The sequence below is a fragment of the Arachis hypogaea genome, chromosome 18 (genome assembly GCF_003086295.3).
Source record: "Arachis hypogaea cultivar Tifrunner chromosome 18, arahy.Tifrunner.gnm2.J5K5, whole genome shotgun sequence".
Lineage (NCBI taxonomy): Eukaryota > Viridiplantae > Streptophyta > Magnoliopsida > Fabales > Fabaceae > Arachis > Arachis hypogaea.
In genome coordinates this window covers 12,739,923-12,756,136 of record NC_092053.1, presented here as the reverse complement: position 1 = coordinate 12,756,136, position 16,214 = coordinate 12,739,923, and the positions used below count along the sequence as shown (strand labels likewise).

The 16,214-nt window shown below is 34.1% G+C and overlaps 1 protein-coding gene across 1 annotated transcript; it reads right to left on the bottom strand.

Moving 5' to 3' along the window:
- Positions 1 to 11,957: 11,957 nt before the first annotated feature.
- LOC140181242 (uncharacterized) lies at positions 11,958 to 13,832 on the bottom strand. The gene is made up of 2 exons (XM_072224768.1): positions 13,122 to 13,832; positions 11,958 to 12,500 (listed from the first exon to the last, which is right to left on the bottom strand). Exons 1-2 carry the CDS (start codon positions 13,830 to 13,832, stop codon positions 11,958 to 11,960), a joined length of 1,254 nt encoding a protein of 417 aa, XP_072080869.1.
- Positions 13,833 to 16,214: the final 2,382 nt, after the last annotated feature.

Genomic DNA, 16,214 nt, shown 5'->3' with positions numbered 1-16,214 from the left:
CCTTCCTTCAATTATTCTGTGATTATTGTGATTTCTGTTATTTTTATGAATCTGTGATTTCTCCTGATTTTTTGTGATTGTGGTAATTTCTGTGAATTTGTCATTTTTCCTGATTTGTTGTGATTTTTATAATTTATGTGATGTCTTTTGATTTTCTTTGATTGTAGTGATTTATGTGATTTCTAGGATTTACCTTGAAGCATTTTTGTGATTCTGCTAAATATGTGTCTCTCTGAAGGATATGTTCATGTAAGTAAACTATATACAATACACTATTTTTTCATATTATTGTTGATTTATTATACGATTTTGATTTTAACTTTTAATTATTCTTATCGATATAGGAATAGGATTCAAACAAATCTGTCTTTGATGAAGCCAGACCAGGATTTCAAAAGCCTGAGAGTATTAGTTCATCAAAAAAATCATATTTAGATTTCATCCTTCTGACTGAAAAGGGTTTACTTCTTCCAAATTTCATTTTGAAAGACCCAGATACTCAGTATATATTTGTAGAAAAGAACAACACAGATATTTATCATCTTCATAAGCTTTGAAGGTGGATCATAGTCACTTAAATATAATTGTTGTTGTCATTTGTACCATATTACCACCATCATTAGTGGATGTTGTAATAGTATTTTATTCTCATAAATTAGAGATAGCAGTGTTTAGCTTTGGAGTGATAAATTATGTTTTCATGAATATATTTTATCGCTTATTATTATTTGAGTCTTTGAACCCTAATAAAATTATGTTTGTAATGACAATTAAAGATTATCTTAATTTTTTCAATTTTTTTATGTTTTTCTAATTTTTTTTCATTTTTTAATATTTTTTCTAAATCCGCGGAAGTGAATATTCGATTTACTGGCGGGTACGGGGTCCCCGTTACCCATTGCAGGGACGGGGCGGGGACAGAGAGTGTTATTGGAGGCAGGGGGCGGAGAGCGGGGGCATGTCCCCGCTCCCATCGGACCCGGCGTTGCCATCCCTATTCATTATCAATATTGATATATTGGTAAGTAATAATGTAGTTATTAATTAATTTTTTATAAAATAAATATATAATAATAATAAAAAATAAGATTAATCAAAATGATAAACAGATTATCTTCTAATCAATAATAAAAGTGAAACATATTTTCTTCATAAATTATATATGAAAAATGGTATTTCAGAAAAAAAATTGTGCACCAAATCTCTCATATCCTTAATTATTATATATTTTATAGATAAATTATTTAATAATTATTCAATTATTTAGTAAAAAAATAATTTTAAATATAATAAAATAGAGTTAGTTACTTAGATAGATAAAAATATAAAATGAGTTATTGTTTTAATTGATTTTTACTCTAATTTATGTTTGAGAACTAATTATCAAAATAGATCTCTAATACAAAATATTTTAATTCATTAGTAAATATTAAAGTTGAATAAAAAAAATTCAAGAATATAAGTTTCAATTAAATAATACTACAATAATATTTTATTTTTTATTAAATTGATTTAATATATATTTTTAGATATAAATTAAAATTAAATTTTAATATATTATTGATAGTGTAAAATATTCTACACTAATACAAAACCATAATGCATACTAAAAATTGAACTTCTTCTATAGTCAAGTGGCTTTTAAATATTCAATGATTTTAGTAAGCTAGAACCACATTTTTTCTCATTACTTATAACGATGTCTTTCTACCAAATATATTGTCCGATCACCATTGTCGAAAAGACTTTTAGCACAAAAGACCCTTATCTAGGTCCATTAACAACTATTTACTATAAGCAAAATATTGAATACTGTCAAATTTATTGTTGTCCTAAAGTTGACGGTATAAACGGCGCTAAAAATTATTTACCAACAGATTATTTCGTTCAACGTTAATTATTGGTGGATTTTTTGTCGGTTTTTTTAATGACTTTGTTGAGACTGAATTGCTAATAACCGTCGGATTATTTTGACGATAACTTTGGTGCCATATCACGTGTTTTATTTGGCACCAAGTTACTGTCAAATTTGTCCAGCAATAAATACTACGGTAATTTTTTTTTTGCACAGTTAAGTTACAATTAGTAGTCAAATTAAAACTTTTGTTAACAAAATTAGGGCAAAAATTTAAAATTACCAGAAATCAACAAATTATTTTATTAAAAAAATATTCTGAATATAATAAAATGTCACAAAAGTAAAATACAATGAAGTAGACATAAAAAACATTAAATTCCTAAACCCTGTAGATCTCGGTAACCGTCCTTGTCGTCATTAACTTTTCCCTGCTGAGGCGGCAGAGTAGGTGATGATGTTAGTGTCCCACCAGCCGCGTTGCCACTGGTACTAGCAGCATCACTGCCCCCAACGCGTATTTGCTCATTGTACACCTCCATCTGCTCTCGCAAACGATTTAGCTACTCCAGCTTCTCCGTCAAGTCCAAGCTGATGGCAACGTCTCCTCTCATGCGTGCAAGAAGGTCGTTGTACCTCTACTCAGACTGTTCCGCTTGTTGGTGAAGCTCCTATGTCAACTTCTCCACCTCCTCCCTAAAGTCGACAACTTCCTTGGATCGGCAGGGCTAGTGGCAGTGGCAGAGGCAGAGGCAGAGCAAGCCGCCAATGTAGAGGAGTGGAGGCTCCTGGCGAAGTATAACCCTAACCCGAAGCGGCGATTCTTGTGGGATTCAGAGACGATCTTGTACCAAATCCTATCAGGATCTACCATTGAGGTCTCAGAGCCGGCTTCATCATTCCTACTAGGCGGCTGAGATTGCTGGGTGCGGCCTCCAATATCTGCGTGTAATCCTCCCATGCCACCTACGTTGTGATTAGGATAATAGTTAATTGACTTTAAACTAAATAAATTTGAAACTTAGAATTAATTAAACTCACATAATGGGCCGCATACCACTCGTCAACAAAATTTTCCTTGTTAGCCTTCAAGGTATGAGTATACTTGAAGGTCTTCGCTAGTGTCACCTCACAATCTAACGACTTAGACTACACATAATCAATCAACCAATAAAATAAAACAACAAATAACTAATTCAAATAACTCTTAACAAACATTACCAAACTACTTACTAGTCTGATTTTCGTTTTCATCAAGGTCGCCGACCCACCCGTATACTTCAACGAACTCAACGAAGTCCTGTTAGCGACGTTCATCAAACTGCGATACTTGAACCCCTCATCATTTCTAAAATGGGCCTCCAGTTCCTTTTTGATAGATGGATGGATCTAGGTCGTTAGGTGGCCGCGTCCCTGACGAACGTCGCTCATTATCTGCTGAAGTCGTTTAGCTGCCCAGTAGTCGTAGATCTTCCTGATGGTAATCAGTGGCTAAGAGAAGGGGGGTTGAATCTTAGCCTCCCTTTTTGCTGAATATTACTTTCTGACTTTTAAAGGAACTTCAGGAGATATTTTTACTTTTCGTCTCATAACAAGTTAAGAGACATTTTTGTTTTGTCTCGTAACAAGTTGAGAGACATTTTTTATTTTGTATCTTGTGAACCAGAAACAGAGAAGAAGCAGAGAAGAGAGAATCACACAAAGAAGTATCTTGGTTCAGCTGCTAAGTGCAATGCAGCCTACATCCAGTCTCCATCACAACAATGATGGAATTTCACTATTTTTTATAAGATTACAAACACCAATTCTTTTCCTAGGATCTACCCAATCCTATCAGGGACAAACCCAGATTCTACACCCAATCTGAATTTGACTAGGACTCAAAACCTAGCTTTGAACTGCAAAGTGCTAACCCAACTTGCAAGAGAATCCCCACAGGATCATGACACACAATAGAAAGATGTACAAAGAAACTCTGAGATAGACATCTATGGCTTTTTCTCTAATTTTGCTCACTGCCTTTTTTCTCTCATTGGCTTTTTTTTACAAACCTCACCATGTTTACCTTTTCCACCATGAGACTCAGATAGACAAAATTAATAAAAAGAAAACAAAATGAACACCATTGAAGGAGATGAACTCAAGAAGCTTGGGTAGCTATGAGAACTCTGTGCTTTATGCTTTCTCTCCTTGATCTCAACCTTTGGCCGTTCACTCTTAATATAGAAGGGGAAGCTTCCAAGGTTGAAACCGGTTCAACCAAGCAACTTCTTCTCCAACCAAAAACAGTAGCAGTTCGGACAGAGAGAAGAGAGAGGGAAAACCAAAAAAACCAACATGCATGTACCTCTCTCCACCCTTTTCATCAAGCTCCTTCAATCTGAACCCTTGATTTTATCTTTGGCTCCAAGAAACGATTCGGACCCTTGATGATCTTCTGACCCAGAACAGCTCTTTGCTTTCCATTTTTGCTTCTTCCTACGTGTAGCTCGGCGGCTAATTTCTTTCTTTGATGAACGAAAATGGAAGTGAACTTTTGCAATTGATATCTTCCTCTCTAACAGAGGCGGATTGCTTCTATTTTTGGCTTCGAAAATCTTGAAGCTCTTCTTTAAAATCTTGCCTTCAATGGTAAAGATCTTGCCATGCCTTACTTTAGATCTTCCTTTCTCATAGCCTTTCTTTCATAGGCTTTTCTTGTAACTTCTTTTTCTTCTGATGACTTCTATCTTCTTCTTTGTTTGATTGATATGACCGAAAGATAAGAGAGAGGAGAGAGAAGAGACAAAGCTTTTAATGTAATATTTAACCCAATTTAATTTTGAGTTTTGGTTACCTATGCATGCAATCAATTGAATTGAAATTTGAATTCCATTAACCAATGGAGTAGGTAACCAAAGAGTACATGCTCCATTTCTTTCTTCTTCCAATTCGGACCAAGGGACTTGTTGGTCCAAGAGAATGTTGTCTTGGACTTTGTACTACTTTCTTGGCCCAATCTGTTTCATTATTTTATTAACATTAGCCATATAGAATGAAATATTTTTTGCATGAGGGCTGGACACTTTAATCACAGTGGGCTTGAATCAATTTTGGCCTGATCATAAATTTTTTGTACACTTGAACAAAAATATCAAACAAACCATTGGAAGCATATAACAATTTAATAATTTCCTAATCAATATTTTAATAATGTTTGATCATCATTTCAATATAAGTTTTTCAAACTCAACACTTCCTAATCATGAGATTATGCTCCGTGTCCCATATGAATTTCAAGTATACAAAGTGATTCAATAACATTAGTTAGTCAAAATAAAATACATTTCAAATACAGTTAATTAATTCAACATTATTGGGTTATTACCGCCCACTTCTGAAACCATTGTTCTCTAGTCTCAACAGGGATCTTCATGTAGCTCGACCATGGGCAGTTGTACATTAACTTAATCACCTTGGAGATCTCCTGTGTGCCAGCATTGTTGTTTGGTACAAACCTATCTAAAAAAATATATAAGATTAGCAAACACATAGAAATACATAAACTTAAGATTAAAAAATAGTATGTACTCACGCCTGCATGCCATCGGAAAAAAAATCCTTAGCCAGATGATAGGCGATGGTGAAGGGGCATTCTGTTGGGGGTACTAGAGGAATCACACACATTGCGGTCTCTGTTGCTGGATCTATATGAGGTGTAGTAGAAGGAGCCACGTAGTTTGAGTTTGGGATCATGATGAACTGCTGGTTCGCTGGACCCGCCTGTAACATCACAAGGGTCGATCGACGGGGTAGTTGAGGTAGAAGGCGATGACTGAACAGTCTATGCAGATTCTGTGGAAATCCTTCCTCTACCACGACCACGAGACCCACTCGATCTACCTCTACTACCTATCGTCATGTCTGCAAAGAAAATATATTATTATCACTAATCAACATATATTCTATACGAATCATTCAACAAAACTCCCTGAAAAAATTGGACATAACCTCCCCTAAAATTGAACATATATCCACTTTTACGGTTCTCACACAAATCCAACTAATCTCAATCCACAGCATCAGTCAACACTCAATTAATTTCATAAGAATTAAACTCAACTAAACAAAGTTCTCATGATTCAAATCTAAAGCAATAAGATGTGACATGCATAAATCCAATGCAAAAGCAACATGCAAAAATTTAAGTATGAATTAGATTGAACTATTTATTCTTAATTGATTCAAGTTAACATAATCAAGCATAATAAGATGTGACATGCATATAAATCCAGTACAAAAGCAATATGCAAAACTTTAAGTATGAATTAGATTGAACTATTTATTCTTAATTAGATTTAAGTTAACATAATCAAGCACAATAAGATGTGACATGTATATAAATCCAATGCAAAAGTAATGTAGAAAATTTTAAGTATGAATTAGATTCAACTATTTATTCTTAATTAGAGTCAAGTTAACAAAATCAAGCACAATTAGATACATCATGTATATAAATCTAATGCAATAGCAATATGCAAAATTTTAAGTATGAAATAGATTAAATTATTTATTTCTTAATTAGATTCAAATTAACATAATCAAGTACAATAAGATGTGACATGCATATAAATCTAATACAAAATCAATATGCAAAATTTTAAGTATAAAATAGATTGAAATATTTATTCTTAATTAGATTCAAGTTAACATAATCAAAAGCAATATGCAAAATTTTAAGTATGAAATAGATTGAACTATTTATTCTTAATTAGATTCAAGTTAACATAATCAAGCACAATAAGATGTGACATGCATATAAATCCAATGCAAAAGCAATATGCAAAAATTTAAGTTTGAAATAGATTGAACTATTTATTCCACTACAAAAAAAAGCCTATGGTCACGGTAAAAAACCGTGATCATAGCTAGTAAAAAGGGTGACCATAGATCTATGGTCACGGTTTTTTACCGTGGCCTATTCCCTCATGGCCATAGGTCTATGGTCACGTTTTTTAATCTATGGTCACGGTTTCAATTTTCAAAATATGACACTTTAGGCCACGTTTTTTTACCGTGACCATAACCTCTATAGTCACCCCTCGTTAAAACCGTGACCATAGATAAGGCTATGGTCATGGTTTTCACCGTGGCCATAGCCTTTATGGTCACTCTTTCTTAAAACCGTGACCATAGCCCTATCTATGGTCACCCCTCCTTAAAACCGTGACCATAGCTCTATCTATGGTCACGAGTTTTGCCGTGGCCATAGCCTCTATGGTCACCCTCCTTAAAACCGTGACCATAGCATCATCTATAGTCACGGTTTTTCACCGTGACCATAGCCTCTATGGTCACCCCTCCTCTTAAAACCGTGACCATAGCCCTATCCATGGTCACGGTTTTTGCCGTGGCCATAGCCTCTATGGTCACCCTCCTTAAAACCGTGACCATAGCCTTATCTATTGTCACGGTTTTTTAAAATAGTGACTATAGCCTGTTGTTGTTTATGAGATTCAAATTTTTTAAATTATAATCATATCCCAAAATGATAATAATCACAAAATAAATCTAAAAATAAGAAATTCAAGAAATCTAAATCATAAAAGTTTCATTATAAGATAGATATATTTAATTTTTAGTCTAAACAACACAAATAAAAATAGAGTATAATTTTTTCAATTACATGTAATACCTCAAAAAGTACATAACACATGAAAATATTACATTTACATAACTAAGGTCATTGTAAGACCCATCCCATGTGATATTTGTATGGAACATATTTTTTTCATCACATCATGTCTTCCTGCATGCAAAAAAATAAACATGTTAGAATAGAGCAAAAATGCTTTTGATGATGCAGTACATATGTAGCAAAAGAAGGAAAACATTCATCCACAACAACACTCAAGAATTATTCACAACCATTATTCACTAAATACTATTAATTTAATAATTAGTTAGCACATAAAAGGTGAGATTCATTTTTAAATAATGTTACAAATCACCAGCAAGTAAACCTTGGCAAATATTCATATATAAACAGTTGTTATAATAACCGACAATTAAGTTCTAAAAAAAAAATACCAAGTGACAAGCAATTGAGACATCATGAGTAAAAAGAAAAGATACAACATAATATGAACTTTGTTTTTCTTAACTTATTCTTTCATTAACATAGAATAGAGAGCAACATATATACAGCCAATATCCATGCATAATTATAAATGATTCACAATCCTAAAACCTTAACTTTAACTCAAATTCATGATATATCATTTACCAAAAGCATACTATTAATTTAACTAGAAGTTTTGAACAGTACTTACTTCCATATCCTTTGATACATGGTTCGATCCAAGTGAAGGAGGAATGTTTCGCCGTGCATCATTTGGTGCACTACTCGCGTCAGGCGGAGATTGTTGGGCGACTTCTATCATTACTTGCACTTGTTCTGCACTCATACCAGGATTGACTTGTTGCAACAATGTTTTAATCAAGTTTGTTAAACCATCCAACTTAGAAGTTAAGTTATTTTGATTTTTCTCCATAGTTGAAACTACTTCATTATGTTGTTGTTGCATTTGTCGGATTTTCTTCTGCTTTTTAAGAGAGGATTTTGTGACTGATCGACCATAGAAACGAACTCTTCCATGTCTCTCCTTTCCGAAAACTGTTTGAACTGCTTCATCATCATTGTATCCTGCTTCTTTCAAATTTTGAAGATGTTCCTATTACACACAAATATGATCAAAATAAATGCATGCACCCAAATGCTTCAGAATAAATAAAAATAGCTAACACATTTCTTGTTTGGTGTACTTTTCTAAGAGACCAGAAAACTAACAATTGTTTCTTGTGTCCCCGAATCAGTCTCTCCTTTTTTGCTCGTACGAGTTACAACAAACATGTCAGATTGTGATGGATCTTCATTGTCCTCCTTCTTTGCACGCTGCAAAGAAACCACCAATATGTGACTAAGTAAACACACATAACATGAAAGATGTAAAAATACTTAAAATAAAAAGCACAAAAAAATACCAATTCAGCGCGTACTAATTCAAAACTAACTGGACCCATTCGATGATTCCATTTTTGCTTGGATCTGTTTTCATGATTGTTGTCAGAAATAACCTACGTTTGTTGCAATATAAAATTAGATAGAGTTAGTTAAATACACGATACCATCATTAAAGCCAATAGAGTTGTGAAAATAACTTACTTTGATGATATCAAGCCTCCAAAATTGAACTAATTTTCGAAAATACAGTTCAGGTACAGTCATTGGACGATTTTTCATCATCTCTCTAAATGAGTTGTACGGTGTATAGTGATATTTCTTTATGCGTTTCTTAAATTGCTTCCATGCCTCTCCAATGGTATCTATCACCCAAGGCTCAGCATCACTAGGAATGTTATATTTAAACTATGAATAAACAACGAATTATGTTATTTTACCAAACATGCTAAGCCTATTTGTAAACAATTTAAAAAGGAGAATGATCAACTCACCTTTGCATAATCCAACATTGAAGTTTTAGTCTCAATGGACACAGCTTGCCAATTAGTATATAACAACATGACCAAATTAGAGTTTCTTGCAAGTGTTCCCAAGAACCGACTAAACAATTGAACCTGTGTCTTTGTTGGGCCTATGGGTTTGCCATTGTACCATGTTAACTCTATTTGTGTCTCCAAAGCATGAATATGCTTGAGTTGGATGGGACCACAAACTTTTTTCTTTTTGGTACCTATTTCCAATGTCATTACTAGAAAATATTAACAAGAATACTAATCTAATGAATAAAAGAGTAATCTACTAAATACAAGAGTTAGGTTGGTGTCTTTCACTATTTGCTATTGAAAAAAGGGATAAAGGCATTACCGAGTTGACTGTCACTACTATCACCAACGGTTGGATTGAGATCATCATAATCATATTCATATTCTTCATTATTTTCATATAATGATATCCCATATTTTTCGAAGAATTCATCTAAAGTCATAGCAGGGATAAGAGACTCAATCTTATGTTCTTCGCTGGCATCTTCTTCATTCGATTCCTTCATCGGCATCTTATTGGTCAGCTTCTTGCTTTGACCCTCAGCGTCATTGGTATTTATCTTGACTTTATCACCCTCCACCTTTGATTTCTTCATTGGCACCTTCTTCCTAGACGGCTTCTTCCCACCTTGATCCTCATGTTCAATGGCTTTCATCTTGACTAGATGATTTTCTTCGTTGGAATTATTTGTTGGCATCTTGATTTGATCCTCACCATTTCTGATGTTTGTTATCTTCTTGGTTACCATTTCGCTTTGACCTTCATTGTCAACTCTTGCCAGCACCTTTTTCGGCATCTTGCCCTTTTTTCTTGTCTCATGTTTACAAATATTAGCCCCACATGCAGCTAAAACATGTTCCCTTTTTATTTGAAATTGTTTTAGCAAAGAATAAGCACTTGTGAATTGAATTTTTTCTGAATTTTTTACTGGACTCCTCATCTTCAAGGGACTTCTTTGTGACCCTATTTGTGATAGGGTCCTTAACCTTTTTCTTTTGGAATTTCTTTCATTGTTCATCCTGTATAAAAAAATAGAAGTCAAATAAAGCATCAACATAATTCATTTGCATGAAGAGATAAAAATAAAGCATCAATACTAAGATTGCCAAAATTAAAATAAAGAAGAAACATGGTAACGCATTTGAAAATAAAGTAAACAAACATGATAATGCATTAGAAAATAAACATGATAATGAATTAGAAAATAAAGTAAACAAACATGGTAATGCATTAGAAAATAAACATGATAATGCATTAGAAAATAAGTTAACAAATAAAGCATCATGGACAATTTGTGTACTACCTCAAATTCAGCATCACTGTCAAAATCATCAGACACTATTTCTTTGTCTTTAGGTTTGATCTTGTTCGGTGTCACATCAACAATAGTAGGTCGCACACCCTGTCTAACTAAGTCTACCTCACCAATATCACTTAAGGGTATCGGACTATTCGCCGATTCATGTGGCTCTCTTATGTTAGGGTCAAACTGTAATTGGACACCAATGTTAAACAAGTCTCTGGGAACCGTTTTCATCATATAATTCTTTTGGGGGAATATATGGATCTTTCACATAAAAGCACTGGTGTGCTTGGCTTGCCAACACAAATGGTTCGTCTTGGTAACATCTTTTGTTGAAATGAACGTATGTCAAACCATAATCATCTTCCTCAGCCATAAACCACTCACACTTAAATAACAATTGTAAATTGGTTATAATAGTCTAACTTGATAATATTCATGATTCTACCATAATATCTTATATTGGCCTTGATTGGTTTTTTGTCCTTAACACTCGCAAAGCTTGTAGTTTCAGCCACCACAGTGACACTACTATTTTGCGTTTTCCGCATCACTTCTCGCTGCTTAGTATGAAATCTGTACCCGTTGACAACATAAGTAGAAAATGATTTTGCAACTTTATTTGGACCCTTAGACAGCTGTCGTATCCAACCGGGAACATCATCCTTCATGGCACGTCTCGTAAACCACTCGATAAAGTTTTTATTCTGATCTTTAACGATGTTCCACTTTCGCTTCCGCTTGTCTTGCTTTTGTTGCTCACAACATTCTCTACAAGGAATGTATATTATTATGTAATACTACCAAAATTAGTCTAAGGAATAGAACTAATGAGAAGTGCAAATTTACCTCATGTAAGGCTCCACGTTATCGCAATTATTCAATACATATGCATTAGCTTGAAGGAGTGACTTCTCGTCCAAAATAACTAGTTGCCCTTTTTTCCACCCAATGGACTTCCCTTGTTTGTGAACAAATTTGAATCAGGATCTTTGGTTGAAGTGCCTGCATCATTATTCCGAGATACTCTGTTGAATCTTGTTTTCACTCCCTCATGCAAATATCTTGAACAAAAAGTTAAACACTCTTCAGCCAAATAACCTTCCACAATTGATCCTTCTGGACGACTTCTATTAGGTACATACCCTTTTAGTGTGCACATGTATCTCTCAATCGGATACATCCATCGAAATTGGACGGGACCACCTAACCTTAGTTCATTAGCTAAATGAATAAGCAAATGAACCATTATATCAAAAAAGGTCGGCGGAAAAATTCTCTCCAACTGGCACAAAGTCTCTACAATCTCTGACACCATTAATCTCTTCAAACGAGATTTCCTTTTGACATAGCTGATGAAAAAAGGAACACAGGCGCACTAGAGGAATAGCAACATGATCTGGAAGAATGCTCTTGATTGGTATTTGCAACAGGTAATGCAACATGAAGTGATGCTCATGAGTCTTGTAACCGTAAAGCTTTCTCTCTTCTTGTTGTACACAACGAGAAATGTTTGAAGCACTTCCATCAGGCAATTTTATTTTCTTCAAAACACCACAAAAAATGGATCTCTCCCCTTTGGTCATGGAGAAGCATGCTCTAGCAAGTTTAGTTCTTTTGCCATCCTTAGTATTTATTGGGTGAAGATTCTTTCGAATGCCCATCTCCTTCAGGTCATAACGAGCTTTTGCATGATCCTTTGTCTTTCTAGGAATATCCAATAAGGTACCAATTATACTGTCAACTATGTTTTTTTCGATATGCATTACATCAAGGTTGTGCCTGATCATACGTTGCTGCCAATATGGTAACTCAAAAAAGATTGATCTTTTTCCCATTGGCCTTTACTTTTTGCTTTGCGTCTTCCCAGAGGCATTATCTACTGACTTTAGCATATCTAGAACCTCTTCACCTGTTAACATTCGTGGTGGACCCCTGAATTCTATTTTTTCATTAAAAGATCTCTTGTTAGACCTCCATGCATGATCAACTGGCAAAAATCTCCTATGGTCCATGTAAACTGTCTTTTGGCTATGTTTTAAGTAACAAAAATAAGTATCATGGTTACAACAAGGGCAAGCTAACTTTCCTTTCGTACTCCAACCGGACAACATCGCATGCGCTGAAAAATCATTGATTGTCCAAAGAAGTGCAGCATGCATTTGAAAAGTTTCATTCTTAAAAGAATCATATGTATCTATCCCTGACACCCATAGCTTCTTCAGCTCTTCGATCAATGGTTGCAAAAAAATATCAATATTATTTCCTGGCGAACAAGGTCCAGGTATGATTAAAGAGAGCATGCAATATTCAGACTTCATGGACATCCAAGGAGGAAAGTTGTACACCATTAAGACAACTGGCTATGTGCTATGTGACACGTTCATAGTTCGAAAAGGATTACAACCGTCACTTGCCAAACCAAGCCTCAAGTTGCGCAGTTCTTTTGAAAAGTTCGGGTACTGACTGTCCAAGTTCTTCCATGCTTGGCCATCAGCAGGGTGCCTTATGCAACCGTCTTTCAAACGCTGCTCATCATGCCACCTCAACGCCTCTGTTGTATTTGGGCACATAAAAAGCCTTTTAAGCCTTGGTATTAAAGGAAAGTATCTTAAGGTTTTCGCATCAACCTTATGAACTTTATTCAGAAGCGCAAAGTCCTCTTCGCTGCCATCTGTAGTAGGAGTCTGATTATATCGAGACTCTCCACAGATACGGCAAACTGAGTCATTTATGTACTCATTCCGATACAACATGCAGTCATTAGGATATACATCAATCTTTTCATAGTCAAGACCCAACTCTTTAACCATATTCTTAGCTTTATTAAAAGAAGTGGGAATGTTCAAATCAGGTATAGCTTCTTTCAATAACTCCAAGAGGGAGGTAAAAGATGTGTTACTCCACCCATGTAGACACTTCAAGTGGTAAAGATGAATGATGAACGATAACCTCGAAAATCCAGTTGTACAATTCAAATATAATTCCAGACCTGCTTTGTCTACTAGCTTATAAAATCTTTTCGCATCTTCATTCAACCCACTGTTCCCCTCTTCAAGATTTGCTATATTTCCGAATGCGTCACGCAGCAACCCGTCAATATCATCAAGGCCGCCTCGATCATCCATGTCAGTATCTACTACTGTTGGGATTATTGATTCCCTATGATTAGTCCATCGTTTATAACCTTCGACAAACCCATAGCAAATAAGATGCTCATATACAGCGTCTCGTTCACGCCAATAAGTGTTTCCACACTTTGCACACAGACATTGAATTTCTTTTCCAACTGGTTTTCCCTTTACGAAGGCAAACTCTAAAAAACTATTTACACCAACTATGTACTCCTTCTAAAATCTTGGTGAATCCATCCAATCTTTTGACAAAACATGATTAAACCTAATAATGCAAATATCTGAACTTACTAAACATGGTCTAATAGGTCAATTATAGTGTCAATCTAGCTACCATATACACACTACCTAAATAACTAGAAGATCAAATTATAATATATATCAAGTATGATATAAACTTACTGCTTAGTTCCTTCATTTTGAGATTCCATTTTAAGTTGTTATACACTGTGTCACAACAACTACTCGACTCATTTTGTCTTTACCAATCAATAAATAATATCCTGTATAAAACAAAACAAAAAAATTTAGGAGAAGGTAAATCTATATGAAGAATTAAATTATTAAACCTCCCTTCTCTGTCTCTAAATTTTATTTGAAAAAAGAAAATATATATTTTTTAATTTTATTTTTTTAACATTGGAAAGAGCATGTTATGAACAGATCAGCTGATTAGATAATGAAAAGATAGAGCATGAAAAAGTGTTAGTAGTGTCCTATGTATATGTTAAGAAGAAAATCAAATGGTTAGCCAGCTTCTGCAATTCTGCATGGGGACTCCATGGAATACACACACAGACTACAGAAAATCAGTCCTCTAATGTATTTACCAAATCAGCAAAGAAAAATATAAATTTGTAAAGGGAAGTAATAAATCAGCAAATAAGCACAACATATTTAGCATATCAAATCAATTTGGGAAAGCAGATAAACCCAGGATATAGCAAAGTTAATACACTAACATGTAAGACAGAACGGTACATTACCTAAGCGAAAGCATAAATTGTACGCACGAATCTAGCGTAATCTGCTCCAGGCATTTGAATGACCAAATCTGTCAGAAATATTCTCCAGAGCCTATTTAAAAGACCAAATAACATGATCAGAAATATTCACTAACTGTGTCTCAAAAAATAGCAAGGAGGAAATGGAAATCCAGCTGAAAAGTGTTAGTGGTATATTTTATCAAGAGAGTGAATGGCGTTTCCTTTATTTGGTAGAAGTGGAACCATAGGTATCCTCTTATCGAAGTAATCTTGATTGAGAGTTGGGAATGCCCTACCCAATATTTGAATTCAACACTGTTGGCTAAAGAGAAGATGTATACGCTATATACCACTTCAATGGACCATAAATTAGCATTAATACCACCCAAAATATTATTAAATTAAAACCTATTTATTTTTATAAAAGTACGAAATTCTAATTAGACAATATAGTATATAGAATCATTAAACTTGAAGGATTAACATTAACATGTACAGCATATGTGTGTATAATATATTCATTAGAAAAAGTCCTCTGGAGACAAATATATAAGCATGTGTTCAGAAATTAAATAAAAGTAAATTGGATATAAATTAAAAGAGATATATGATAATGAAGATGATGAATGATGGGTCATGTTTGGAAAAAACTAATTCCACTCAACTTTAATAAATTTCATCACTTGAAAAATTAACTTTAAAAAAAAAATCTTTTTTTCATTTTTTATTTTTCCCTTTTTCCAAATCAGCTCCATTTTTTGCAAGTTTCCAAAGCACAAGCAGAAGCATCATCAAAGTCCAAGATCAAAAGGCAATTCATATTACATATTACAGGAGGCAATTCAATTCAATTCAATACAGTTACAAGTTACTAAACCTACAAATTCAGTCCAATTTTTGAATCCAAACTAAACGAAAAATACATCGATAACAACAGCTAAATTGGCAACAACAATTTTTTTTCGTCAGCTCAACAGGGTTTCAATTAGGCAGAAAAAGTTCATCCTCCCAAACTCAAACCTCAAAGCAAATACCAAAATATCTACTTTTAAACCACCAGAAAAAACTAATTCCACTCAACTTTAATAAATTTCATCACTTGCAAAATTAACTTAAAAAAGAAAAAAAAAACTTTTTTTTCATTCTTCATTTTTTCCCTTTTTCCAAATCAGCTCCATTTTTTGCAAGTTTTCATAGCACAAGCAGAAGCATCATCAAAGTCCAAGATCAAAAGGCAATTCATATTACATATTACAGGAGGCAATTCAATTCAATTCAATTACAAATTACTAAACCAACACTCTTCAATCCAATTTCTGAATCCAAACTAAACGAAAAATACATCATCAACAATAACTAAATTGGCAACAACAATTTTTTTCGTCAGCTC